The sequence below is a fragment of the Copadichromis virginalis genome, linkage group LG12, assembly GCF_057382275.1.
Source record: "Copadichromis virginalis isolate Kocher_CV1m ecotype Utaka linkage group LG12, C_Virginalis_male_GT1.1, whole genome shotgun sequence".
NCBI classification, from domain to species: Eukaryota; Metazoa; Chordata; class Actinopteri; order Cichliformes; family Cichlidae; genus Copadichromis; species Copadichromis virginalis.
This window is the reverse complement of record NC_140629.1, coordinates 35,267,988-35,295,515: the sequence shown is the minus strand read 5'-3', so window position 1 is coordinate 35,295,515 and position 27,528 is coordinate 35,267,988. Positions and strand designations below refer to the sequence as shown.

General features: G+C 38.6%; 1 protein-coding gene across 2 annotated transcripts; it reads right to left on the bottom strand.

Moving 5' to 3' along the window:
* snx2 (sorting nexin 2) lies at window positions 1-27,528 on the bottom strand. Of its 2 annotated transcripts, XM_085476288.1 has the most exons (15): window positions 27,289-27,521; window positions 22,731-22,830; window positions 22,281-22,441; window positions 20,421-20,487; window positions 19,669-19,712; window positions 19,179-19,320; window positions 18,038-18,116; window positions 15,053-15,128; window positions 11,940-12,053; window positions 11,152-11,245; window positions 10,709-10,914; window positions 10,140-10,283; window positions 3,419-3,499; window positions 3,254-3,325; window positions 1-2,660 (listed from the first exon to the last, which is right to left on the bottom strand). In XM_085476288.1, exons 1-15 carry the CDS (start codon window positions 27,385-27,387, stop codon window positions 2,610-2,612), a joined length of 1,530 nt encoding a protein of 509 aa, XP_085332414.1. In that variant the 5' UTR covers window positions 27,388-27,521; the 3' UTR covers window positions 1-2,609. The 2 variants fall into 2 exon arrangements, with proteins under 2 accessions (XP_085332414.1, XP_085332415.1); XM_085476289.1 differs by lacking the exons at window positions 1-2,660; window positions 3,254-3,325; window positions 3,419-3,499 and adding an exon at window positions 4,524-5,306 and having other exon boundaries at window positions 27,289-27,528.

Below are 27,528 nucleotides of genomic sequence, written 5' to 3'. Positions count from 1 at the left end.
TGGATGAGATACATTCATTTATTGTACTCAAACGTCTGCTCTGTCACACTTCAGGAATGTCACATCAAAACCAAAATGGCTTTAAAAAAAAAATCTCAGCAGATAAAGCATTTCATCATCAGTGAAAAAAAAAACTAAACAAAAACTAAAATCAAATAAAAAGTTCTCAACCATTGCACATCATTTGGTGGCAGGAAATGAGGAACAAAACATGAACAAAAACACAACAATCAACATAGTTTTGTAGAATTTAAGACTGACGAGTAATGTGGGCTGAGCACCAAAAGAAAAGTCAAAATCAAAAGTAATTCCAGTTTTACGTTCTGCTTGTATCAAATAAGCTAAAATATCTGATTTGTAGATTTTATGACAGACGTTGGATAGCAAAGTGTTCTTTGAATTCAACAAAAAATAAAATCAAGGTCATATTCTGCAGGATTTTTAAGTCGTCACCTTAATTAACAAAGAGTAAAAAATTAATCTCACAGTCTGAGGCTGATCTCTGGACGGACACCTACTCAGTCAGCTGACAAAGTCTCACCTCCACCAAGCCTGAAACTACTCAGACGCTCCGAACTCCAGATTTATTATCATTCCCTGAAGGAAATCCTTCATCTGTAATGAAGAGCTTGGAACACCACAAGCTTCCAAAACTCAGAAATACTAACAAGCAGTTTCTGATTGATTTAATCAGTTCTTGTTAATTTAAAACTCAAAACCTTAAAGTCTCCTCTCTGCGCTGAACATGAGCAGCAGGAAGAAAACCACCAAGGCCCAGTTCACACTGAAGCTTCATAAGGTAGTAATTAAGTGTATATTAAGCATGATTTCACAGAGATAGAGAAAATCTGCCACAGAGGGGCATTCTCGCATTATCGTTTATTCGTATAATGATTTCAAGTCGTAAGAAAATCAACATTCACATTTTTTTATGGCTACTAATGTTTCATTCGATATTGCAGCTCTTGTAGATTCACATTAGAATTGGGAGAAGCAAAAGAAAACAAATTTTCTCAGAAGTTTGACTTAGTAAGTTGAAATTTTCAGATAATCTGAAATTTTGACTTATTTAGACTTATATTTTGGCCAAGAAATTTGGTAAATTTGTCATTTAAAGGTGGAAAATATTAAAAGAAGAAAATGTTTTTTTATGTCACAGTGTCCACTGAAGCGTATTAAGTTCTATTCATATTCAAAAGGGTTTCAAACTAACTGCCCAAAAAACTGTCTAAAAGTTTTTGTTCAGAAACTTCCATCCATAATTTCTCGAGAACAGCAATGAACCAAACCAGCATGTGAGAGTCTTCCTTCTCTGCTCTTGTTGGCTCAGAGAGGACAGAAACAGAAAATGTTGCCTTCACTTACGATCATACAGCAACAAAAACACAGGCTCTTGTTCTGAAAGGAATGAGAGGAAGTGAAAGAACAGGTGGCAGGAGGTAACAAGACACAATACACAAACACGATGCAGTCGGTCGTCCTTGATCACATACTCTGGATCGGTTTCACAGCTCATGATCCAAACTTCAAAATAAAAGCGCATATTCTGACTCAGCAGTTTGAACTGTTTAAAAAAAAAAAAATAGGCAAAAACTTCCTTCAGTAAAATAAACTGGTGACTTAAACTGGATGAAATTTAACTGGCGATAAGGTAAGCTGGGCATAGGGGTCCTGTTTGTTTTTCCCCACAGGTCACTGGGAATGGCAGATTAAAGTTGGAGGTGCAGAAATCCTAACATCCTTAACTGCCAGCACTCATGGGTAGTAGAAAATCAGAAAAGAAATGAAAAGTAAATATCTTCATTTAACTAAAGACACAATATTTCGGTTGAGAGGATCAAAACGCTTTCTTCAAAGAAACTGTTCTTATGAATTCCTTTTTTCAAAATTACCAATTTATTTTTCATTTATTTATTTATTTATTTATTTATTTATTTATTTATTTAAGGGAATATCTTGTTTTATCAGTTCAAATCTCAAATATATGTGAATTATGTTCCACATTTTTAAGGTGGAAACATGCCTTCAAATGCTAAGCTTATGGAGAAAAACAAAAACAAAAATTTTCTTTAGTCAAAAGTTTGAATATTGATCATTATTGTGTAAAAAGCCCTTAAATAGCTTTCTGCAATCACCTTTTTCCTCATGCACAACAAGGAAAGAAACAAAATCAACCAGAATTTTTAAAAACAGAAAAAAAAAAAGAAAAGAAAATTCACCAGGGCCATAACCCGTGCTGCGTTCACATTATTACGAAAATACGACTTTTCAACCCAAAGAATTGCTCCCTGCAGATTTTAGACTTCATAAAAATGAATAAGGGAACTCAGAAATCAGTTTTGGTGTATCAGCATTCCTAAGGTATTATTCTAAATGTTCCAAAGCCTCAGTCGTGACATGAACGCAGCACAGCGGGGGGCGGGGGGGTTGGGGGGGGCAGGAGTTAAACATTGTGAACTTTATCAGATTTCAGCTGATTTGCTGCCTCACTTCTCTTCTTTACTCTGAGCTTAATAAGGAGGAGCAGGAAGGACCCAGGAGGACATGTGCATTATGGGTAGTGTAGTTTGACAAGAGCCAGTCAGGACTGTCTGTGAGTAGATCGGATTCTATGAGATTGCCTTGGCTTCAGGTAAGAAAGCCTCCCAGTATTTTATCAGCTGAAAGAGGAAAAAAAGTGAAGAAATATTCAGTTAGGAGACAAACACAAACACAAGGCATTTTCTTTCATTTTTATGGAAAACTTGTTTTGTTCGTTCCATCCACACTATATGGAAGCCTGTAGGTGCCAGTTTTGTTGTTTTGGTTATGGGTTGTAATTTCCTTACTTTTAACTGCATAACTGTTCCCAAAATAACAATTAAAATGGAGACAAGTGCTAAATATTTGTATAAAGCATATAACTATTTATATTCTAAATTAGAATCCGTGTTTTTAATCTTTCTTTGTCAAATAAAAGACACCAAAATTTATAGCTTGACATCAGTCCTCAGTACTCAGATATGCAATTTATTTTATCTTATATTCTAAATATGTAATTACCTTTTCTGAAAAAGTGCAATTTTCAGACAGTTTTTACACAAAAAATGTATCTTGCTCAAATGAAAATGAAACATTTTTTAATTTTCATATCAATAAATGATATTTACAAAGTTTAACACAAAAGTTTTTTTTAATTTAAAGTTTATATTTAAAAGAGCGTTTCGAGAGTATTTTAGTTGTGATGAAAAATGTCACTAACAGTTTTGTTTACCTGCTGTTGTGTCTGAACCAGAGACTCCAGGTATTTGATAATGATTGTTTTAAAGTCCTTCACTCTCTCTTTCTGTTAGAAAATGACATAAAAAGTATATTTATTTGCCCACCTCATTTCATCATTTAACAGTTCACCGATTCATATTCACATTCACCCACGCACCTCAAACCTGCTGACTTCTTTGCGGATGGTTTTGGAAATCTGCTCAAAATCTCTCTCGCCCTGCTGGACCTTCCCTTCCAGCTGAAACACACATACATACAAAAAAGGGAAAAGAGAAAACTACATTTAGAATATTTCTGTAATTCTAAATTTCATTGTCATATTTTAGAAACATTGCTGGTTATTATTAAGTGTTTAATGCCTTTCTGCAAAAGTGCAGCTTTAAAAACTGCATCATAATTAGGATTGTTCTAGATGACTGATTTCACATGCCAGTTTAAATAAGAAAAAAAACAATATGACAATACCAATCAGTAATTACTGATGTTGTTACTGATAGTTTGAAGTTTACAAAGACATATTTTAACCAAAAAAAATCAGATTTGACTTATGTGCACCTGTAACTTGTATGTATCTTAAGCATGAAATTTGAAAATGCCCACTTTGTCTATTAAAACTCCTGCTGGAAAAGCTGGAACAGAAACAATGTTCTGAAGTAAATCCAACTGGGACTTGATTTAGAATGGGATCTATCACAGGAAATGTTGTGAGCATATTTGACACATTGCAAATACCTGAACACTGATTATGTCAGTAACAGGTTCATCTACACGATATTTTTCATGCCAACATTTCTGCGCCCTAAATATAACAGGAAGAACTATTTAGTCGTACATAACCTAAAGTGTTCTATACAAACTAGTTTCCTTTGTGTTAAAAAAAAAAGGAATTAAGAACACAAAATAATGTTTAAATGAACGACTGACTGTGAAAATATATATTTTTAATATATTTTTAAGCTAATACAGGAAACAAATTAATGTCATACTTTTATTTTTCATCCTGATCTTTGATCCGGTGCTCATAAAGACGACTTTAGCATTTTATTTGTTTTCGTAAAGAGCTTAGACCTAAATCACATTTCCCTGTTAAGAACTGACTCAGCAGAGCTGACTTTTATACTTTACATGTTTTTTTTATTAAGGTTACTAATATTTAATTAACAGACAGTTGTAGTTCAGTAAGTCTTTAAAAAGGATAAAACAACAATGAAACTTAACTAAATTATTATGTGTTATGTGGTCATGGATAAAAATAAAAAAAAACTAAACTAAACTAAACAAGAAAAACTATGATGTAAGCTATGAGGATGCTTATAAAGACTTTGATTAGATCAGCGATTCCCAACCTTCCTGCCGGATGTACCCCTTTGATAAGGTCGCAAATATTCTCATTTAATTCAATTTGAACCGAATACTAACACCACTAATTATATAAAAGCTAGATTTCGATGATATTTTTCAGACAACTGAACAGTCAGTCTGTAATTCATAGCTTGCTTTCATATAAATAAGGCACTTTGGTCCAGCTAGCATTGTTTATTTGAGCAATTAATAAGGTACGTTTGGCTTTTTATTTGATTTAGCTACCATTTTTTCCTGTATGCTTAACATTTAATCCACACTTAAGTTGGGCATTCTCAGTCTCAATAGCTGCAGATGGCTCAAATCACCAAAGCGAACCTGATCTGTGGTACAAGCGTGTCTGGTTGGGTATCACTAGACTACTCGATGTCACATGAAAGAGTTTGTCCATTCACTGAAAGTTTTGAGTCAACATTTGGTCCCAAAGAGAGAAACTTTAAACTGGTTCAAAACCTGATGGCTGTAAGAAAACTCTTCAGATTGACGGTCTGATTCATGTGACGGGCCATAACAGCAAAACAGAAAAAAAGGGTAACATGACAATATGCCACAAATGAATACTGATAAATATGAGAACTAAACAGCAAAGAGAAGCAACTCAAAGGTGTGAAGCAGGCGGTCGGGCAGGTGAACACAGAGATGGATGGACAGACAGACAGGGCAGGTCCTACCTCCTCAATCTCCTGGTTGCAGGAAGGCATGGCAGGAAAAATGCAACAAAAGTTAAGAGGCAGGGAAAAAAAATGCTCAGAGCTTCCAAAATCATAGAGGAAGATCCAGAGACATGAGCAAAAACACAGAGGAGAAATGCAGGCACTGAAAGGAAAGGAAATCCTCCCTCCAACACAAAATAAAAATGCTGAGCATGTCTTTACATAATTTATCAGCTTATGTCTAGTTAGATAGTTGCAGATTTAATTCAACACTTTGATCATGTTACTGTATTTTCATACGTCTCGCTCGTGATTTTATCTAATGTGACACATTCACTGGAAAATCTGAAGTATTTTATGGACTGAAATATTCAGATGGCTCTAAAACATAAATCTGTGTGTTCACTATGGAGTGATGTTAGCCTAACTTAGCATAAAGACTGGAAGGAGGAGCAAAAAGTTCACCAATTAACATGTAATTTTAAAAATGTAATCAGTGTATAAAATATTTCTAATCTAATACAAAACAGCTTGATTGTCCATCCACCAGACATTCACTAACAGCCTAAATGTTTTTCTTTTAAATGCTTTGAATACCTGTGATGTCTTTTTTGCCAGTTTTTGTTGTACTGCTCCAGCAGGCAAATGGCCAAAATGACATCATCATAAAAGATCAGTAGTAAACATGATGACAAAAAGGTTTAAAATTTCCTGAAGACATTTTTGGCTTCTTCCAGATTAGCTTTTCATGACTCATAGTTTAAAATAATCTTCATCTTGGGGGGTGCATTTGTGTTCCAGTGTACCCGCTAACTATCTGAAACAAGTTTTGGGCCCTCCCCTTTAAGGACACCCTTCCTTTAAACCAACTTTTGAACGACTGCCCCAAACAAACCAAAGGTCTGAACAGCAGGTTGGTGAGGGCTCTTTGTGCCCGAGATGACCGTATATGGGATATCTGCGCTCACTGACACCATTAAGAGCCAAGACAGATTCGAGCGGTCTGAAGCCTGAGCTTTTGGCTCACAGGGATTTTGCACATATACTGACCTCATTTGAAACTTGAGTATGCACCACTGTAACAGCATATATGTCTCAGAAAATAAGAAAAACATGTAGCCTCTCCATCTAGAAAGTTTGTGCTCTTGAAAGGCCCATCCTAATTATTTTGTATGCAAACTAAATTAGTATAAAAGATATCTCTCTATATAAATAACACGTTCGTAGAAATAAAGATGAAGTCTGGGATTTTAGGTTGTTGGGAGGAATGGTTTCCTTGCTATTTTTCTCTGTTTTACAAGAAAAATAAGTGTTCAATTAAATGCATATCATCTTTAATGTACATGGGTTTGTGTAGATGGACTTGGTGAAGATGTCTGCAGACAGGTATAGACATGAGAGTACAGAGAGGAAGTATTTTGTCTCCACTATTTATGTAATCTGGTTACTTTATTCCTTAACTGTAGTTACTCAAAAAACAAACCAAAAATAATCTGATATAAAACTGGGGAAAAACAAAACAATCAGTCAGCACCACAACCTCAGAAGGGGCATTTTTAAAAGAGTAAAACCATCCTACAGAACTTAATTTAGACCCAAGTCCCTCTGCACCCTGTAGTGCAAACACAAGCAGAACAAGTGAGTTCCTTAAAAGGCTGTCGTACCACGGCTGGAAAAGATGAAGAGTGAGCGTCTTTCACCGAGAATGGTTTCTAAATACGAACCTTCTGATCTCATCTAGTGAAGAAAGGAAATCACCACCAAAAAAAAAAAAAAAAAAAAAAAAAAAAGAATCTATATATATTATATTTTTGTTTTAGCTGTAATGTGTTAAACATCACACAGGAGGAAGACTTGTTTCTTATAAAACAACGTCAAGTTTCCTAAACTGAAGAAAGCCCTTAATTGAAAAATTTAAAAGTCTGTTAAAATATCCTGTTAATTTGGAAATGAACTAATTAATTATTTGGGGTTAATTAATAGTAATTGTGTGTCCCAAAAAATTCCCTTCATGCTCTTTTTTTCTTTACCTTTCAATAATAAGGATGAAATGTTGTTAAGCATAAAAATGATCAAACCATTCATGCAACTCTTTAAAAAAAAAAGACAAATTAATTAGAAAGAATAAAAGCTTTTTTAAAAAATGGGAATAAAATGACTCAGAAATGATCATTTGTGTTATAAAATAATAATTGAGTGTGGGGAAAAAAAATGTGTTGGCGCAAAAAAAAGATTATTTAGATTATTTTAGAAAAAAAACTCAGACTCCGATTCACAGACTCTGATAGTTATTTCAGTGTGTTGCCCACAGGGGGCAGTGTGGGTTAAAAATCTGACTGTTCACCAAAGACTAGTCCACATCTCTGTGACAGAGGAAACTACAGCCCAAAATAACACCAATTATACATAATTTTCATAGTTGATTTTCATCTACTGAGTCATACTGACATTAAATAGACTCTTGTATCATAGCACACTGTTAATGTGGCCATAAATGTACAAGAAAGCTTTTATTGCTACATCCACTGTGCATCCTTTTTCCAGGCAAAGCTGTTTAAAGGCAAACTTAAACTTATGATGACATTCAGGTTTGAAGTTAATTCTGTGTGTTAGAATAAAGAAGCCAAGTGGAATATAAAAAAAAAAAACCGCTGAAGGAATGAGAGGAAGTAGAAGTGCAGTAAGAAATCTAGGTCAAAATCACACACATGGGGGCAACTTTTGTCAGACTCTGTTTAGGTCAAACAGCATTCAGGTATGGATATAAAGACCCAGTCATGAGCTATTAAACCATAACCTCTGATATACTGCATTTCTTTTTGTGTGATTATTCATCTTGATCTGGAATATGGAGGTTCAGCTCCGTCATAGCTTTAAAAAAAAACAACTTCCTTTCACTCTGACATTATATTAAAAAAACCCCAATATGATTCACTTTGTGTTGACTGTTCACGACAGCTGTTGTTTTTAACGGATGGCAGTAAAGCAGAGACCCATTAAGCTCCACAGTCAACTTCCTTCCTTATGTAATCTTTCAGAAATGTTTCTTCCACATCACTAATGCTGCAAGCACGGGCACAGAAAAACACACAAATTACCAAAAACTAATAGAAACTTAAAAAAAACCCCCAAAAACAACATTTACCATTTAAAAAAAAAAAAAAAAAAAGAAGGACATCCCTGATTTTAAGTTCTCTTTAAATGAAGCGCTGGGATTGGATAAAACAGCAGAGCGTAGTCAACATTTAACATGATGTGTGCAGCGGTGGTTGAGCAGCAGCGGTTCAGCAGCAGCAGCGTGCTGTAAAACTCTTTTTCTGGACTTTAGAAAAAGCTCGTGTGTGTTTTCTGTTGGCTGTTGTCAAAGCGTGAACCAAAACCCGACTCCTGACAGGCGGCAAAACTCTCGTCGGCTCCAAATAAATGTTGGTTGTAACTCTACTGTGATCTGTCCTCGTCTGCAGCTTCTGACAGCCTCCCCCACCTCACCCAAAAAACCCCCCCTTTCTCCACCCAAAACCCCACATCTGACAGCTGCTCGGCTCTAATGCGCAGACCCCCCCCCGACCGTCTCTGTTTGTGTGTGTGTGTGAGCTGAATCCTGACAGACAGCACGGAGGATGAATTTGTGTGGTGACAGCTTCAACAGACGCTCTAATAAAGTACTTTTCTGTTCTCTTCTGCTCTTGTTTGTCGTACCGAGTTCAAGTGAAGTCTGCGGACGAAAAGAACAAAATATTTTCACATGAATGAACCGTGAAGGTGCATTTATTCGACCTGACCGGGCATCCCATCAGAAACAAAACCACAGAGAGAGGAGAGTCGCTCCTGAACGACACCATATGTTTTTAATCATACTCGGAAGGGTTTCAGAGTAAAAACCCAACCTTAGAAAGTAATTAGACGGGAATTTGGTCCAGGTGGAATAAAGATGGCAATTTGAGATCAGAGACAAAAAAAAAAAAAAAAAAAAAAGCGAGCAATATAAATAAAATTTTAAAAAATTATGTGTGTCGTGTTTTCATTTTGGAAACTAGACGGAATTATCAGAGGGTGACGCATCAGAGGCCTTGACTGACAGCGAGGATGTTAAAACGACGCTCCTGTGCAGGCAGCCCACCAACTACAGAAAATAGAGCTAACAGCATCATAAAAGCTGTCAGTCTTATAGCTTCAGGACCAGGTGTATTATCTTTTGGGAGAAGCTGGCTAATGATAAGGTGGTGCCAGGTAAGACAGAGGAATTTGGAAATCAAGGATTTCCTCTGAAATTTGGCTTCAAGTGATTGCTGCGTCTGATCCAAAAGCAGCAAGACCAACAGCTGGACGCCGATTAAGCGTTTGGAAAGGTGACAGAAAAAAAAAAAGTGAACAAAACGGGTTGATTTAAAAGAAATAAAAAAGCCACATAAAATTGCATAAATTGTAAGATTCCCCAAAACACAGTCTGCAACAGGTGGATGGTGCTTCTTTAACCCCCCAAACACAATGAAATGTCTTACTTTTCTAATATTATAACCAAATTCAGATTATTTGCTGAAAGTTCTAATATGTAAAGTAGAGTTGTGACACTAATGCACAAATTGTTGGGCTGTAAAAAGTGCCTTTGTGTGGCAAAACAAAGATGTCAGATGACACGGTGTGGGTGTGGGTGTGCTTTCAAACTGAATTCCCATTTGTGATGGGCAAAAAGTCTGAAAATCATTGCATCAAAAAAAAAAAAAAAAGCAACAGTTTTGATGACCAGATGAGCAAAAATATCAAAAATGGGATGATCCCATGTGTTCTAATGGGATATTTTGTCATTTCTATCATAGTAAATGTTATTTTTGGTGATGATGTTTCACAAAACGACCGTCTTACCTCTTTGATCTCGTCTTTGGCCTGCTGCAGTTTGTCTGGTTTGTTGGTGAACTGCAGTTTGGCTTCAGCTTCCCGTTTCTTCTGCAGCAACATCTGACTGTCCTGCCACTTCTGCCACGTCTTCATACGGTGATCAAACACACCCTGAGCAAACACACACACTTATTGTAATTTCTGTTCTTAAAACCATCAAAAATGAACAAAAGCTCTCAAAAGAACATGAAGAAACAACTGCTGTGACCAACAAGTCTGTAATGTGAATTAGTCTAAAACCTACTTGTACCACAAGATGGCGCAGTGATGTAACCTTTATGCAGCCATTAAGAACACATTCTTATTTGTAACGATGAAAAAATGAAAATCTTATTGAAGAAAATAAGCTAAAAAACAAACAAACAAAAATGTCACTTTCTATCGTTTTATCCTCCATTTATCAGACATACAGTCTTGAGCTACATCTGGTCGCTCAGATGTAGCTCAGATGTAGTTCTACGCTTCTTAGCTCCAGCACGTCCGGATTAACCTCTCATTCGTTTGTAGTGGGAACCTTCAGCAGTCGTGAGTGGTACCTTCACGGCGGTGAGCAGGCGGACGTAGTCACCCAGCAGCTCGGAGAAAAGGTAGAAGTCAGCGTTGGCCTGGTCCTGGTGCAGCTGATCGATCTTCTCCTCCACCTCAGCCAGCTGGGACAGAGCCCGAGACAGAGCTGTGTGGTCCTCGCTGTTCCCCAACATGGCCGCCGACTTGGCAAACTGCGCCGTGTTCACGGATAGCTCTGGAGGGGAGCGAGAGGAGGACTTTAAGAGTCAGCCACTTTACAGGGTCTCTACTCACAAGCAGAGGAAGAGTTCGGACATTTTATCAGAACTTTTATTTTTAACTTCTATGTTAAAAACTTTCAGGTGTTTTCTTTTGTTGGGCTTAATACAGTTTTCAGCCTCTGTCTACATACGGAAAACAAAGAAGACAGTGTCAAAGAGAACACATTTGTTTTGGTAAACACTAAGCGTACCTTTCCTGTGACAGACCAGAGACTCCACGCTGGTGTGAAGTTTCCTCAACTGAACGTCCAGATTCTCAAAATGCTGCTGCTTCTCTTCAAACCACTGACACAAACACAGACACACCCAGCCATTAAAACAGTCTTCATTTATCCAGTGTTCCCATCTGATTTTCATTCCTTACTGTTATCTTTCCTACTTTATTTCCCTTTTCTTGTCACTTTCACCTCTGCCTCCATTTCCAATTCTTTGCTCATCCAGCTGTTTCTTTCCCTCCTTATTTAATTTTCCTGCTTTGCTTTACATTCATTCTTTCCTTCCCCCAGCTCCGCCCCACTTCCAGATTTCTTTTGCGTTTCCTTACTTTATTTTTCCCAATCTTCTGTCTTTTTGTCCTTCCTGTCCCTCCTTAAGTTACTGGCTCACTACCATCTGTTTATACTTCCTTCTTTCTCCCTCCTCCATCTTTTCCCTATTCATTTCTACCCACACCTTATATTTTAAAATGCATTTCACTTCCCATTTTAGTCTTCCTTATTTTCTTGTTTCCATCCCATCTTCCCTCCTTCTCATTTCACCCTTCTTAATCTTTTTTCATTCCTCATTTTCAGTAGTACCTCTCCACACTCTTTGTTAGTCCTTATTCCCCCAGTCGAGTTTCTTCTTTCCTTCCTTCATTATCTTTTTCCTCTCTTTTCTGTCTTCCTTATATTCTCCCATCTTTCTGTACATCCTTCAGTCTCTCTATTCATCCCTCCTCCTTTCCTCCTTCGCCCCTTCCTCTCTATTCGTCACTCACAGCATCGGACTCGTTCATCTTGATGGTCATCTTGTTGACTGCATCTGCCGCCTTGTTGACCATTCGCAGAAGTCCGGCGCTGCTCAGAGCCTGAGTGCTTACAGCCCGCGGCAACTACACAACAAGCAAACAAACAAACAAACAAACAAACAAGCTCAGGTTCTCATTACCTTTATATGGCTCATTTCTTCATACATTTCAGCTTATTCCTGCTTTTCGTTAGTCTCATCCTTACTGCATGTGTTGCGTTTAATAGCCGTCTCTTTGATTTAGATTGTTTCCACCTTCCTGATCACTTTGTTCCTTGAGTTTTTTCCCCTGCTACTTTTCAATTCCTATTGTTTCTCGTTCCGGTTCCGTCTCCAAACATCTCTGGTCTTTTCTCCTTTCCTCTCTGATTGTCTTGTCTACCACATTTTAGCTACAAACAGGTTTAATGCAGCTTCTTTATGTGCTGATCGTCTTTTATGGCTACAAAAACCATCACAGAATCCTTTGCATCAGAATGAAAAAGCTGGGACACCCATTTGAAAACAGCCTCATTTTTCTTCATTCTGGAAAAGTTTACTTTTTCCAGACATACAGGGTTTTCCTGTGACGGCTTACTCCCCCCCCTACTCCAATCTCATTTAGCAGGAGCAGCAGCAGCCGGAGGACGGCGGCGTCCCCGGGGCCCTCAGTTAAGGGGGGGACGAGGGTAAATGAGTTGAGGTGGGAGGTGAAAATAGCTTTCAATTGCAGCTCGGTGCCATTCACCCCCTCCCTCCACCTCTCCCTCCTCTGGTTGTGTTTCATTAAGCGGGCCAGACGGACCGACACGCTCGGTCAAGCGTCCGAGCAATTCACCTGTTAAATCTGTGACACAAAGCCATTTATTCTGGACCCAACGACTGCAGCTGTATCACAACACAATCCCACCAACAGTCAGGTGGGTAGCAGGGGAGGAGAGGAGGGAGCGGGGCGGGGGTAGGATAGTTTGAATCCGATGTTGCCGAGGATTTGTCGGAGTGGACAATAAAACAAGGAAACAGAAAACGCCGCAGGCTGTTAAGCCCCGAGGCAGTTTTTGGAAAGCTCTGTTCACAGCAGCGGCTCTGGGCTTTGACCTGGTTGGGACATTTTGCCACTGGTTGGGAAAAAGAAGTGAAGAGATTGGAAAAGTGAGGACCTGTTTTTTGCCTTTTTTTAAAGGGTTTTATTTGTTTTTTGCTCTGTTAGGGCAATCTACCTTCAGGTATGATTAAAGAAAGATGACATTTACATAGATGCCATTAGTTCTCACAGGCTGAATCAAAATAGTACCCTGATCTTTCAACTATGGTCATCCTGTAGCTCTGTTTCTAGCAGGCCTATGGACATTCAGATAAACAACCTTTATGGGGAACTTGTTAGGCAAATTGTGGTGGCTCAATAACAAGGCGGCCCACCATGATCGGTCGAAACAGTGCAGATGGCCCAGTTAAATATGCAAAAAATATATCAATTATAGCAAATGAAACTATATAAATAATACCATATGCATCCAAATTATGCACGGTTTAATTTGTTTGATTATTGATGCTGAAAGAGTTTTTCAAATCAGATTGGTACAGCAGTTGTTGGGTTAGGACATCTTAGTTTCCCTGCAGTGTAATAGTAGATAGTCTCTTATGGATGTGAGGCTCATTAGCAGTTGTTGCTGGTACAACTGTAGATGCAACAGCAGTCCAGACAGATATAACATGTCAGCTAATTTGACACATTTAGCTGAATCTATTTCTAGTTTATTTATTTCATTGTTCCTGTTGGTTCATCTTTATCAACCACTTCTTATACACTTAACTCTGTTCTATGAGGTGTATGAGCACACAGCAGTTGTGTTAAGAGATTTTAGTGGATAATCCAGTGTCAGTGAAAAAAAAAGAACAAATAGGCAGCTGTCATTGCCTGTATAACTTGCACTGTTTTTAATGTCCAGCAGGGGGCGATGCCCAGATTCTAACAGTGAAATCATTCAGCTCATTCCTCTAATCGTCACTTGAGACTGGATTCAAAAGCAACTGAGAAGCTTCACAGTCTGGCACATCTTTTGGTTTTAGTCTTTATAAAGCTGTGGCTGCTCCCTTTTACTTCATTTGCGACAGCTTTAAAAGGTATATGGTTTTTCTCGCTTTTACTTATGCCTTTAAATTTTATTAAGGCCTGTTTGAATATCAAATCTGTATCAACTGCGTAGCTAGCAATCCACTAGACTTCAGCCAATGAGAGTGAACTGGACCTCTGTACAGTGTTTGTGCTGTTGGTGGATTTTGTTGAGTGAAAGTATTCTATTATGTACTTGGCACTAATTAGCAGACATCTGTGTCTGTGTAATGCACTGTGCAGGTAACCTTAGTGTGAGATAAACTTGAATTAAAATCAAGACTTCAAAACGAGACTTCATTAACGAGTTAGTGACATCACGGTGGCTAAAACCATCTTTTCTATACAGTCTATGTTTACTATTCTGCAGTCTCCAGCTTTAGCGTGATGCATCATAGAAATCCTTAAGCACTGGATATCGATACTCAGCTCCAGCTACTCATAGAGTTTGCTGCACTAAAGGTTTTCTCTCAATTAAGGTTTAGTGTGGAAGTGCTCGCCGTTTTTAATGCATGAAATACCATCTCTTGTTTGTCTGGAAAATAAATGGACAAACACTTGTGTGGGGAAATAAATAGATTTTTCAGCTCACCTGATTCAAAAGTTTCACCGCAAACAAACGGCATGTTATAACTGAACGTGCTGCTCAGAGTTTTAACTCAGTTTTTAGCGTTAAAGTAAAAATTAAACTCCAGAAATAGAACAGAGAGGTCTGACTCCAGGTTTGCAGGTTGTGTTGATTTTCTGCAGTGGAGCGTTGAAGCAGTTTCTAAATAATGATGCAGACTGGTGCCCACCGCTACATTCAAAAGACACTGGGCTGCAGGAAGTGCTGCTGTTAAAACTACATCAGTTCAGTAGGGAAAAGTGGAAGCGCAGGGATGTGATGATAATGAACAAGTTTGCTGAGGTTTGTCGGAAGTCCTGCCTGCACTGACTGACGCTGATGAGTCCAACATCTCCAAGCAAAAGGTGTAATTTTTCTTATTTACCTCCGAGCTCTCCAGGAATTGCAGAACGTCAGGATCCTTCAGCAGGATGGGATGCTTCACCGTTCTCATCAAATATCTGAAAACAAGAAGAAATATGAATCAGAAGATAAACTTTTCTTTTTATGAAGTTTAGTTTCCGGTGCCATCCCAGATGACATTGAGTAATCAGCTTCTTCTTTGACACGACTGGCTGGTGTTTAAACTCATTATTTTGCAATTCTCAGCTCTGTTTTTATACGTGCCATTCAAGGAGCTCTAATTAAAGAAAAGCACTGCCTTATGCAATGAATCCAAAACAGACCACTGGAGTTTTACACATTTTCTGATCTGACCACTGCTGTGAAATACTTATATTTGATGATGCTCCTGATATTACAACTCTAAATCATGGGCAGCTTATAGGTCAAGAACTGGCAGGATCATCAAGCTTGCAACGTTTGCATTTCAGTCTGGATTTTGGAATATTGTCTTAAAATTTATATTATAAGTCGGGGTTGTCACAGTATCAGACTTTTACTACAAATCACCATTCCTAAAAAGGTAACAAGTTAAAAAGAAAAGCATCAAACTGCAGGGAGTCAATCAGACCAGTGACAAACTCATGTCAGGGAACAGTGGTGCATGTATAGGGAGAAAGCAGGCGAGAGAGGAAGAGCAACAGCAGCAAGAAAAGGCAAGAAATTTTTAAATTAAGAATGAACACCTCAGCAGTCTCCGGAGCTTTATTCAACAATGTCACAATACACCAACTCACTGAGTGGGTTTGTTCTGGGAAGTGAATCTTCCCTGTTGTGTGAGAGAAGCTGCAGCCGCCAGAGAAAAATAAATGATTTTAGTAATTATGGCTCTTCTTTAGTCATCTTTAAAGTGTGGCTGCAAACTTAAAGTCAGTTAAACTTAAGAGATATCAATCTGCCCCTCATTTGTTGCAAATGATAGTGACAACAGGTGTGCCAGAGAGGCAACAAGAAAACCCCCCATAAGGGGAATGGTTCTGCAGGTGGTGGGCACAGACTCTTATCCCTCCTGACAGGATTTTCTCTACTTTTGCTTTTTGCTAGTGTCCTTGTCATTACTGGTAGCTTGAGACGGGCCTGCCACCCATTCTGGTTTCTCATGTAGACCATCTTTTCATCTATTTGTTACACTTCTCGACTCTCTTATTAACTGATGCCACACCTGACCTTGAGAAATGTCTGATCCAATAATGCTAAACAGGCTTTACTTTTTCGGCACCACAGTACAAAGTCCATGTCATGTCCAACTGAGCCCATGTGAGACTAGCAAAGGTAACTGCCTGAGAACGCAGTGAGCTCTAGACGGGCAGCAGCCCTCACAGGGTGCTAATCTTTGGGCTCTGAAAGCAACACGAGTGCATGATTTAATGAGCTAAATTTATTCCACAAAGAGAGGTATTTAACATTTTCAGCACATCGACGATGGCTTCTATTCTGCCATCGGACTGTTTAATCCTCCAAAAGTTTACATTTCTATATTCTGGAGACACCCCTCCACCTTCTCCCATTGTTGGTTTGGTGTTTGCACAGCATTTGCTTTTGGAGGGGAAAAAAGTGTTTTTCAAACAACGTATACTTGTTTTTAACTTTACAAAATTCTATTAATGTGATCTTATTAACTGTGTGTGTGTGTGTGTGTGTGTGTGTGTGTGTGTGTGTGTGTGTGTGTGTGTGTGTGTGTGTGTCCGTCCATCAGGGTGGAGTTCTGAGCAGCAGCTCTGAGCTCCATCAGCTGTCACTGGCTGACCTTCCTGTCAATCAAACAGCATCAGTAAATGGCAGCAGAATGTCAGCCCCGCCCCACCCGTCCTCCCTCCACCTTACTGCTCAGCATTCAACATAACACACACAAACAGACACAAACACAAAGATGGAGGTTTTGATAATGATGCACCTGATATTTGTGGTTTAACCATCATTTATTTACAGTCTGAAAACACTAACAGCTACATTCAGTTTAGCAGCTTAAGGTTCAGGCAAATTAAAAGTCTCCTGTGAAAAAGGCCTGAATTCCACGTTTGATACAACAGCTCTTCAGTTCTTTTTTTTACATTTCCAAGTCATTTCTTTATATTTGTAATCCCCTGTTTAAGGTAGCTCTGTTTCTCTCACATTTTTTGACTTTTGAAACACCACACAGATTATAATTAAATACCTATTTCATCATCATTCTGGGTGAACAATGACAGAAAACAAACTGTGCAGCTGTACATAACAATAACTCTGATATAAATAAAAATTTAGCACATCTACCACAAATACAAAATATCCAGAAAGAGACTAAAAGCATCCACAAAAAAGTTGCAAATGTATTGAATTAACTGGATATTTCTGATACAGTCCTGATCAAATGTTTAAGACCACTTGAATAATGGAAAAAAGTCATATTTTGCATGGTTGGGTTGTAACAAGATTCCAAGTAGAGCTCCAACATGCAACAAGAAGAAACGGGAGTGTGACAAAACATTTTTTGAGCATGCAATTTATTGAAAATAACCCTTAAACTGAAACAGGCTGATCAAAGGTTTAGGCCTGCATATCTTTAAGAGGCCAAATCTATGCAAAAATGTGGATTCATTGTCAGGTAGTCACACTGCATGACGTTCTGAAAAAAAGTCAGGTCAGGTTGTCTAATAATTTAATCTATATTTATCCTCAAATATTCTTGACTTTCTAACACATTAAAAAACACAAAAAAAGGAAAACAAACAGTGTTTAGCAGCTGATGTGCATTTTTAGACCTCCATTAGTGTTTGAGAGCATCAGAGATAATTGATCTAAAACTGCTCCCAACGTTACATCATCACCGCATGATAATGATACAATGCAAATGTGGGCTGTGATGATTCATATTTCCCAGTAATCTGATTTCTATAGATAATAAACCAGAAAATGCTCGCTAGCAGGTCACTCATCACACACAAACACTCATTTTTCACGTTAAATGTCTGAGGACAATCTTTCATACCTCTCGAGTGCCGACCTTCTCTTCTCTACAAACTCGTTGGATGACTGGTCCTCCTTCCCCACCTTCACCTTTGTCATCCCTGCAAAGAGGAGAAGCTCATTAACATAACTGAATAACAAACAGGTTAAGGACGGGACATTTACATGAACACATGCATGCATATGTTGTCAGTTTTCTCACAGCCTCCTCATGCTTGTAGTCTTTTCCTCTCCGACATTAATATTGTTTTTCAGTGTATTAATTAAAAATTAAAACCACGTAAGTGAATATTTTGCATTAATACATGAAATTTCCTGTAAACATTATACATATTAAACTTTATATATTAATAACATTATGACAATAAATTACTATTTATTTAAAGTAATATCTTTATATATTAATAGCAGTGTTATGGACCACATGCTCTTTCATGTGCTCATTATACAGATCTACTGTCCTTTGCTAAATTAAATGGTTGGCTAGCTAGATGTATTTAAGGATATTTTTAATACAGATAATCATGCTCCAGGGAGCACAGACACATTTGTGTGTCTAGTGGTTCAGGGTTCAGTTCACAGGGCATTCCCTGACAGTTAATTTGGGGCTTTATCTCAGTGCAGTTTAACTCTGGGCAGCCCACATTATCTTGATACAAACCCTCTGACAGGTGTGACAGAAAAGCATTGTTAAGTATAGACACTTTGGACAGCGTCATAATTGTAAATTGCCAAAATAGATTTGAAATGAACCAATCCAGACGCGGTTAAAGAGCAGACCTTCAACTTGAAGTCACGGGGTTGGAATTTCAGACATTCGTATACATAGACAGTTCTGTATTTTCAGGGGTTCAAGGTAAATTCAATAAATCATAGATTGGTTTCTTTTCACATAATAAGTTAAAATTGTTACACTTTTCAAACATTTGTGGACTTCACTGTAAATGGTTGGTGAGGAGGACCCAAATGCTCTGTTCTTAGTGAGGCTGAGGGATGAGTATCACGTCCCAGTGTTGTGACTAATGACTGATTTGCTTCATCTGTGCAGGTCTTAGACTGCAGTTAAAATGAAATTAATAAAGAGATTTTTTTATTTTTTTTGCAGATACTGAAATCTGCCCAGGAGTCGAGCAGGTGCAGCATGTCGCGCTGCATTTACTCACCTACGATGCTTTTCTCCGGTGCAGGGGGGACGATGTAGCCTATGTGCAGGTACTTGGAGGCCAGTTTACTGTGCAGACCCAGAAAGTCACTGAAACGCCTTTTTACAGCAAACTCATTTCGCTTAAACAAGGACACGGAGGTCTGAAGGAGCGACATAAAAGGAAAGACAGAGAACGATAAATTATGAGTAGAAGAAAACAACATCTGAAATATAAGTTTGGCAGGCCTCTAAAGCTTTCAGCCATCGCTGCTTTTAGGAAGAGTTAATTTAATGAATACTTTTTGTAAAAATATAACTAAAAAATTTGATTTTTTGATTAGTAAAATGTTTTTCTCCTAGCTAAAGATAACTGAACATTAAAGCAATGTTTAAAAAGAGAATGATAAGTCCCCCTTGCTATACCACCTTTATGTTAGAAATATAAAATTATAAAAATAAATGTTAAACAAAAATCAACATTATATGAATATGTTGTATAAAAATCTCACCTTGGTCGTCACTTTGTAGGCCATATATGCATTCATCCCATCACCTGGAACACACACAGAAAGCTGATTCACACTAAAATAATTACTCTAATTACTCAATTGCATCACTAGTATTTACACAAACCAGTGAAACAAACACACACACACACACACACACACACACACACACACACACACACACACACACACACACACACACTCTGTCACTGTTAAAGAAGTAATTATACACCAAGACAAATATCTGACTGATGTAACAGGAATACACTGATCAGGTGCCAGACTAGTTAAACTGGTTTCATGTGTTTCCTTGCGGTGATAGACAAGCATCAGCAATTTACTGTTTAATGTTCCTTGTTTGACCTTTATATTTATTTAAAGGGACTGTGCCTGTTGAATAACTAATGACAGAGTTTGTTCAGGGATCTAGCAGGGCTGCAAAGCTCCAGTGCTAATGCTTAGTGTAATAATTTCCTGCATGATGACCAAGATTGTGATTAAGCAGACTGTTGGTGTCTCCTCTGCATTTTTCTTCATCTCTCAATTTGTGGTGGAAGCTGATGAAAACAGAAGAAGCTGATGTGAAACGGACGAGAGGAAATGCAGAGTAACAGGGGGCTGATGGGAAATGTAGGCTTAGTGAGTGAGAGAACCGTCTCGTAATGCTGCCACTAAAATCAGTTGCATTTCTGGCTCTGGGAAGCATCTCGGAGATCTTTGCGTGGATATGTTATGATGTGAAGCCATGTACTCACCAACTTTCTCTGGGTCAGACACCGATATGTGAATGTCAAAAGAATCTCCGCCCTCCTCTTCTTCAATCTACAGAAAATAGGAGCAAAACGTTTCCCAATTTTATTCCTCCAGGGAAATTGTGTTAGTGTCTGACATCAGCACAACAGCAAGATGAATATTTAATGAAGACAACAGGGAAAAAAAATGCACTTTGTATATTTAGCAACTGATGTCCTTTAGCTACTAACCGATAATATTACAATAGAAATGTGAATCAAATCGAAAGTTATAAAGTGTAATCTGAGACTTTTTCAAAACAACATTTCTGATTTATTTATTTTTTAGACTCCACTCAACACTCAGAAGTATATGTGTGAACAATTCCCCATTCAGCAGGGATTTCTTTACTTTCTGCCAAATACTTTTTCTAAATAAATGCAGGTTTTCTTTAAGAAAGGATGAAAAAAAGTACTACACCTTCCAAAACAGAAGGAATGCAAGCTGACCAATAAATGCAAGTTTTGAAACAATGATTCCAATTTTAATTTTTAGCACCTTTCATGCAAAGTAACCCAAGTGGTTTACAGATAAAGAAAATAACAATACAATAAAACATTAAAATCCTCACCATTCAAACTTCTAATACTGCTCAAAATGCAATTAAAATACAACAAGGAGGCCATTCCACACTTCAGTGCCATTAAATTCAAGAGTAAGGCAGTATAATCAAAGAGGCATTGTTGGTACATAAACTGAAAGGCAACTGCTGACAAAGGAAGCTACTACTTCATTGAAGGCTTTATAAGCGAGTAATTGGAGTTCGAAGTATAGCAGGATTTTGAATTAACGCCAACTGTCAGCATTCTTAAGGTGTCAAGTACAAAGTGAGCTGCAGTAACCTAAGTCACTTGTAAAAGTATGCGTCAGCATTTCAGCAACACTGGAGTTAAAAATTGTCTCATGTTTCGAAGTCATTTTTGTCACCGTATTAAAATGTCTAATAAAATTCAGGTCAGAGTCTAAAATTGTTACCAGATCTGGACCTTGTGCCTTCAGACAGAGCAGCTGCTTCAGTCTCTGTCTTTCTGGTATTTTAATTCCACATGTAAGACCTCTCTTTATGTTCATGACGTTCTAAAACATTTTTACGTATACAAGCAGCAGAAATATCTGACAATATTATACGTAATAATGTTGCTGAACACATACAATGAAAAGGGCCGAGAATACTTCCTTGAGGAACACCATATTCAGTGTCACATTAACCTGCGAAACTAGTCAGGCGCTACACCACATATCACAATATTTATATGGATTTCTCCAGCACTTATAGTCATCTCGATATGCCAAAAAGATGCAATTTAAATTTGTCAAAGTAAAATAATTTAAATCTGTGCTAAACCTCTGACAGTCTACCAACCCACTGAGAGTATACCTGCCTCTTGCCATAAAACAGTTATTAAATCTGGTAGTTATTACACACAATTTGGAAATCCTTTGTTGAGATAACAAAGAAACATTCAAGAAGTTAAACGACCTGCGGGCCTTTATAATTTGATGATAAAAAATGCATTAAAATGAGCCTTTCAGAAAATGCATTTGCTCTAGAACAAATAAACAAATTTATAAGAAGAAGAAAATAGAATATAAATATGTCACAATAATAGAAGAAGAAGAATAGAATAAAATTATGTCACAGATGTTTTTGTTCTTTTAAGTCTCAAACTCATGAGACTGAAATTAATCTAAATTAAAATAAAATGTAGGAACTAAATTTTTGCTCCAATTTGAAAATACACAAATACACAAGCACTTTATTTAAGAAAGACTTTAGAGGAACTGCTATCAGAGTATTAAAAGCCAGTTTTGAGTGCCGTTACCTCATCAAATGAGGAGTGTGTGAACATGTCGTCGTGGGTGTGGCCAATGCGAGGGGTGATGACGGACGTGGGAGGGGTGATGGGGGTGATGGCGGGCGATGGGCCATCGGACAGCAGAACGTCTCTCTCTGGACTGTCCAACGAAACCTCCTCTGTCGCTTCTATAACACCACAGAGACACAACAGGAAGTCACTGAGACTCTGTGTGATTCAGGCTTCATACTTCCAATGACTCATCTGTTTTGACTCTAATGGAACCATAATTTACTAAATGAATATCATTCTGTATTCAGCAAGACGGGAATCCAGCTCATCAAAAGCTCATCGGGAACAACTTTATTGAGGTCACAGACGGTGAACAGTGAGGTCCTTTTTGCATAGATTTCTGTCCTTCTCTTTGTAGTCACTGGAGTTTAATTTTAATGTGAAAGTGAGTTTGTGGATTCCTACCTGCAAACAGATCCTCTGGATCGTCATCAAAGAGCGAGTCTTGCTTGGGTCCATTTGAGTTGGTGCTGATGTCCTCAGCAGCTAAACTGGCTGGTTGGGACTGCACATTAACACAGATGCAAAAAAGTGTGAGATCTTGTGCAACAAGGAACAAAGGAGCTTTGACCTGATGATAAATTATATCATGTACTAATTCTGTGCACAATGACATCTTATTGTGCAGAGATTTGAATTATTTACCATTTCATGCCTTGCTTCCTTTCATCACCTATTGATTTTGGTAGACTGAGAATCTATCATTGATATTTCAGTTAAATAAATACTTTAATATCCAAGTCTGGAGAGCTTTCTGTATTGCAAAGACTTTAATAAAAAAAAAAAAGTAGTTTAAAATGTCTCGAAGTAGCAAAACAAAACTGTTTTGTCTGTTTTCTTCTAAATCTCCGCTTCTACAATCAGACTTCATATTAACTCATAAGAACCCAGGGTCACACGTGTGTCATCGCCTCTTCACACATGGAGGAAAGTTCCTGTTAAAGTTCCAACTTTGACTGTCCCGAAGTTTTTTCCTGACAATAAAAATGGGTCTGGGCTCTAATGGGTTAATATGTATCTGTTAAAAGGTGACTAATGCAGGCACAGCAGAAATTTCAACAGCCTACATCTGTGTAGCAGAAACCACTGAATTCCTCTTAAAACTGAAGCTGGAGTTTGCACTTTACTCCACGTTGTTTCACTTCCAGCAAACTTCTGAACTCCACAGAGCCTGAGTGTCATTTTCACGTCACAGCAGACTGACTCAAATTTAAGTTCTTTCCTGCCAGCGCGGAAGAAAAGTGGAAGGAGAGCAGCTGCCACATCTGCACAGAAGCTGTGCAGACTCAACATATTCTACAGAAGAAGCAAGGCAAAGAAAAAAAAGAGAAAAAAGAAAGGTTCCAGCAGTGTGTGTCATCCATCCTGCTGAACCACAGGACTTCCTGCCTGGGCCAGCTGCTCCACAAACACTGAAGGTAAAACTGATCGATCAGCAGCACCAACAAAGGCTGAACAGGCTGCCTCCTCCAGAGAAACAAGAGACTTCAAAGATTAGAAATGACTCATGCCTCACTACAGACATCACAAGGACTTCAGAGAAATGGGCTACACCATCACTGAATCTGATATCTTGGATTCTGCAAATACTGAGTACTGATTTGATAGCAGTGTCAAATTAATAAGCTCTATTCTTCACAGTGATGAACTGACTGGCGGTCATTTCTTTATGTGGTCATCATTGTTCTACTCAAGAACCATTTACCTGCACGCAACCAGAGCGTGCTCAAACGTGATTGTTCAGACAAGAAGAAGACACCAACAATCCTGACTACAGACTCTACATATTCATATGCAGTCTTCTGACACTTCCGTTGCTTTTTCAGGGAAGAAGAAAGTGATTCTCAGTGACCTAAACACACTCCTTCCCAGCATAAACTGTCAACTGCACAGAGCAGTTGACAGTTTATGAATCACTTGTGTAGAGTGTGTCGCAACTTTATTGCTTTAGGAGTGGAGATTATTTTATGTGCAGGTTTCCAAGTTTAACGCCTGATCTCTAACACGCTGATGACATGACTAGAGAAAAGGTTCCGATTAATTAGGTTTAACTGATTCACTGTTGCCTCACAACAAGAAGATCCAGAGTTCGACTCCCCCTCGAGGGTCTACCTCGCCTCTCGGCCCGTGGTAGCTGGGATAGGCTCCAGGCCCCCCACAAAGTTGGATTGGTAGTTTAATCAAATGCCAATGTGGGCAACAACATCGAGCTGTCTCTGTGAGGGCTGTTCTGATTGGCCGGTTATTAGGGTGGCAGATGGAGCTTTCTCTGGTCAGTGTGGTGGTAAAATACTGAATGAACCACACCTGTACAAACAGAACTCAGCTGGACTCCCAGAAAGAGAGAAGTGGGAAGAACGAACGAAGGAGAGTTTTTAGCTGAGAGGACAGAAAGAGTTGAGTGTGGAGGCAGGAGGAGGAAATGAGTGATGATAACGAGGAGCTTCCTCCCTCCTTACTCAGCAAGCAAAGAGGGGTCAGAGGAAACACCGCACGCACACAAACACAGCAGAGCAGCTGCTTCCATTCAACAACTAGTGTTTCAAACTTGCACAGTTCCAACAAAACTGTGAGGCTTTAAACAAACTTTGAGGAAAATCACAGGAAACTGATGGATAATTCATGAAAACAAAACTAACCGCTGATCTGGACCCTGAATCAAAATCAAATGCGAAACTTACAAAAAATATGACTCAAATGTAATCGTTAAAGGGCCTCAATTTACTAGAAACTACAAGAAAATAGAACAGCAAAACCTGCAGCACAAAAACATGAAAATTATTGTTTCAATCAACATCTTTCTAAAACTAAAACCAAGTGTGACCAGGGGTGGGTTTTCTGAAGAACTGTCAGACTGGATCGCAGTCGTTTAAGGAAGGGGGAAATGATAATAGGAGGAAATACATAGTGGATTATGATCAGAAACACACAAGAGAGAATATGCTTCACCTTCCTGCAAACCAAAAACAAAAGCGGGAAAGAGGAGGAGTTAAAACGTTAGTGGTCACTCTGTCAGTTTACTAGTCCTTCTGAAGAAACATGTGGGCCATGAAACTGTACCCAGGCTGCTAAGATGGGGAAGTGCAGAAGTGCATCACACACACACACACACACACACACACGCACACACACGAGTGCTGTTGTGACACTCAAGAAAGGCAATCATCACCGGGAAGAAAAACCAGAGTGTTGACATGACAAAAAGAGGCCCGTTTAAGAGAACCTGTGTGTGTGTGTGTGTTTGCACTTTCCTGCTGCAGGCTGGTAACTTTGTTTCTGATTTGAGGTTCCAACACTATGAAAAGCTCCTGTTTTTCTATATGCAAATTCTTTAACATGGTTTGTAATTTGTTTTATTTACCTCTTAATCATAGAACAAGAGAATATAAATTGCTCCTTCATTCGTTTTTCTGCACCTGCCTGTTTCTATTTAGGCTGAAACACGCACCACAGTGATTCGGGTTGGTCAAAAATGGTCAGAAAGGACAAAGATGGTATAAAGAACACATCAACAAATGTAAAAGCTGAACAAAAAAGCTCTCTCATGCATGCAGCAACCTCTGGGAACAGGAGGTGCAAAAATCTATAATTCCTCAAAGGGCCACTTGGCGCTTGTCAATACCCAACTTTTTTTCCTCCCATGATCATGAAGTTAATAAGGGCACGGCCACTTTCATTGACACAAGAAGCTTTAGCTAACTGAACTGGACCTCCCGATCAAGTTGATGCTGGTGACCTCTTGCAATTATCTGAAACATAATATGGTCTGCTGTGTGGCACACACAGGAAGCTTTTGCTTCAGTTTGTTTTTAAAAATACTTTAAGCTAACCAAGCTTCATACTGTTCACTCTTCATACATCTTGCATGTCACCCTCTCATCCAAATACGTCCACTTGTGCCTCCAAAAACCTGACATGGTTGTGGCCAAAATGCAAAAAGTGAGGCTTCAAAATGGCGAGGGCTCACATGATGCCATCTTTCATTTACAGTCTATGCTTTTAATGCCATTACAAATGTTTGTGCTGCAGCTTTGTTGAGCTCCCTTTAAAAACAAACATTTTAACACTAATACGAAAAAAAAAATGATTCCGTTTTCAAACAAATCTAGTCAACACCAAAACACAGAAATGTTCAGCTTGCTGTCATGTGTCACAAAGTACTGTATCCAACCTTTAAGTCTAAGAAGCTGCAGACAACAAATATTTGACAGTAATTACTCTCTGGATATTCCACTGATCAAACAAAAGGCTGGAATAATGACCACTAATGCCATCTAAATCTTATCAAAGCCAAGCCCTATACAACAAACTAGTTCAGCATTAGTAAAACTGCCGTTTTACATATTATTACTCAACATTTTGACCTTGATATTTCTTCTTCTTTTGTTTGTTTTGAGTATCTTCGGTGTCCCTTCACTTTGTCAAAAAACTATAATCTGCCTGCTGGATTTTCTGGGCTGCTTTCACCAGTATATTTACATAATTTTGACAAATAATAATTTCAAACTTTAACCACTGTCTTTAATCAGCTCAGATACACAAACATAAAGAAACAAAGAAACTTTAATCTGCTAAACTATTGTTTTTCCGTTTTTTCCAATCCGCCTTGAATGTATCATTTACACCTGTGTGACTGTCACCTGACTGCAAGAAAACACACCTCCATTGCGCTTTTTCTCAGCCCAAATAGACCTTATCGGCTCCTGTAACAGTGGCTTAGAAGGCCACCGTTTGGTGTATCAACACCTCGCATTTTTAGCCGTTTTCGTGAATGATGACAGTGCAAAGATATATGCAATAGAAGCCTCCACACACGCCAAACTTCATTCAAAAATTAAGCGATTTTAAGGTGTCCAGCCTGCCTGCTGCCCCTCCTCTAAGTTTCCATCTGTTGTCAGCTGGAGGCATCACGCCCTGCCTGCCACAGCTCCCCTTCGGCCTCCCCTCATCACCTCCTCCTCACCTCCTGTGTTGTGGCCGGCTCCGGGAACAGTTCCTCCCCGTCCTCCAGCTCATGGAAGTCGGTCTGCTCCGGTGGAGCGTCCCTGGCTGTATCTGCCATATCCGTCTTCTGTTTCTGCAGTTTATTGTGGTGATGATGGCTAGCAGCTAGCTAACAGACACACACACAGCCCTAAAACAGTCGACTGACAGGGCGAGAGGAGGAGGAGCGGGGAGTCAGGAGGTTTTCCCAGTTTGTCAT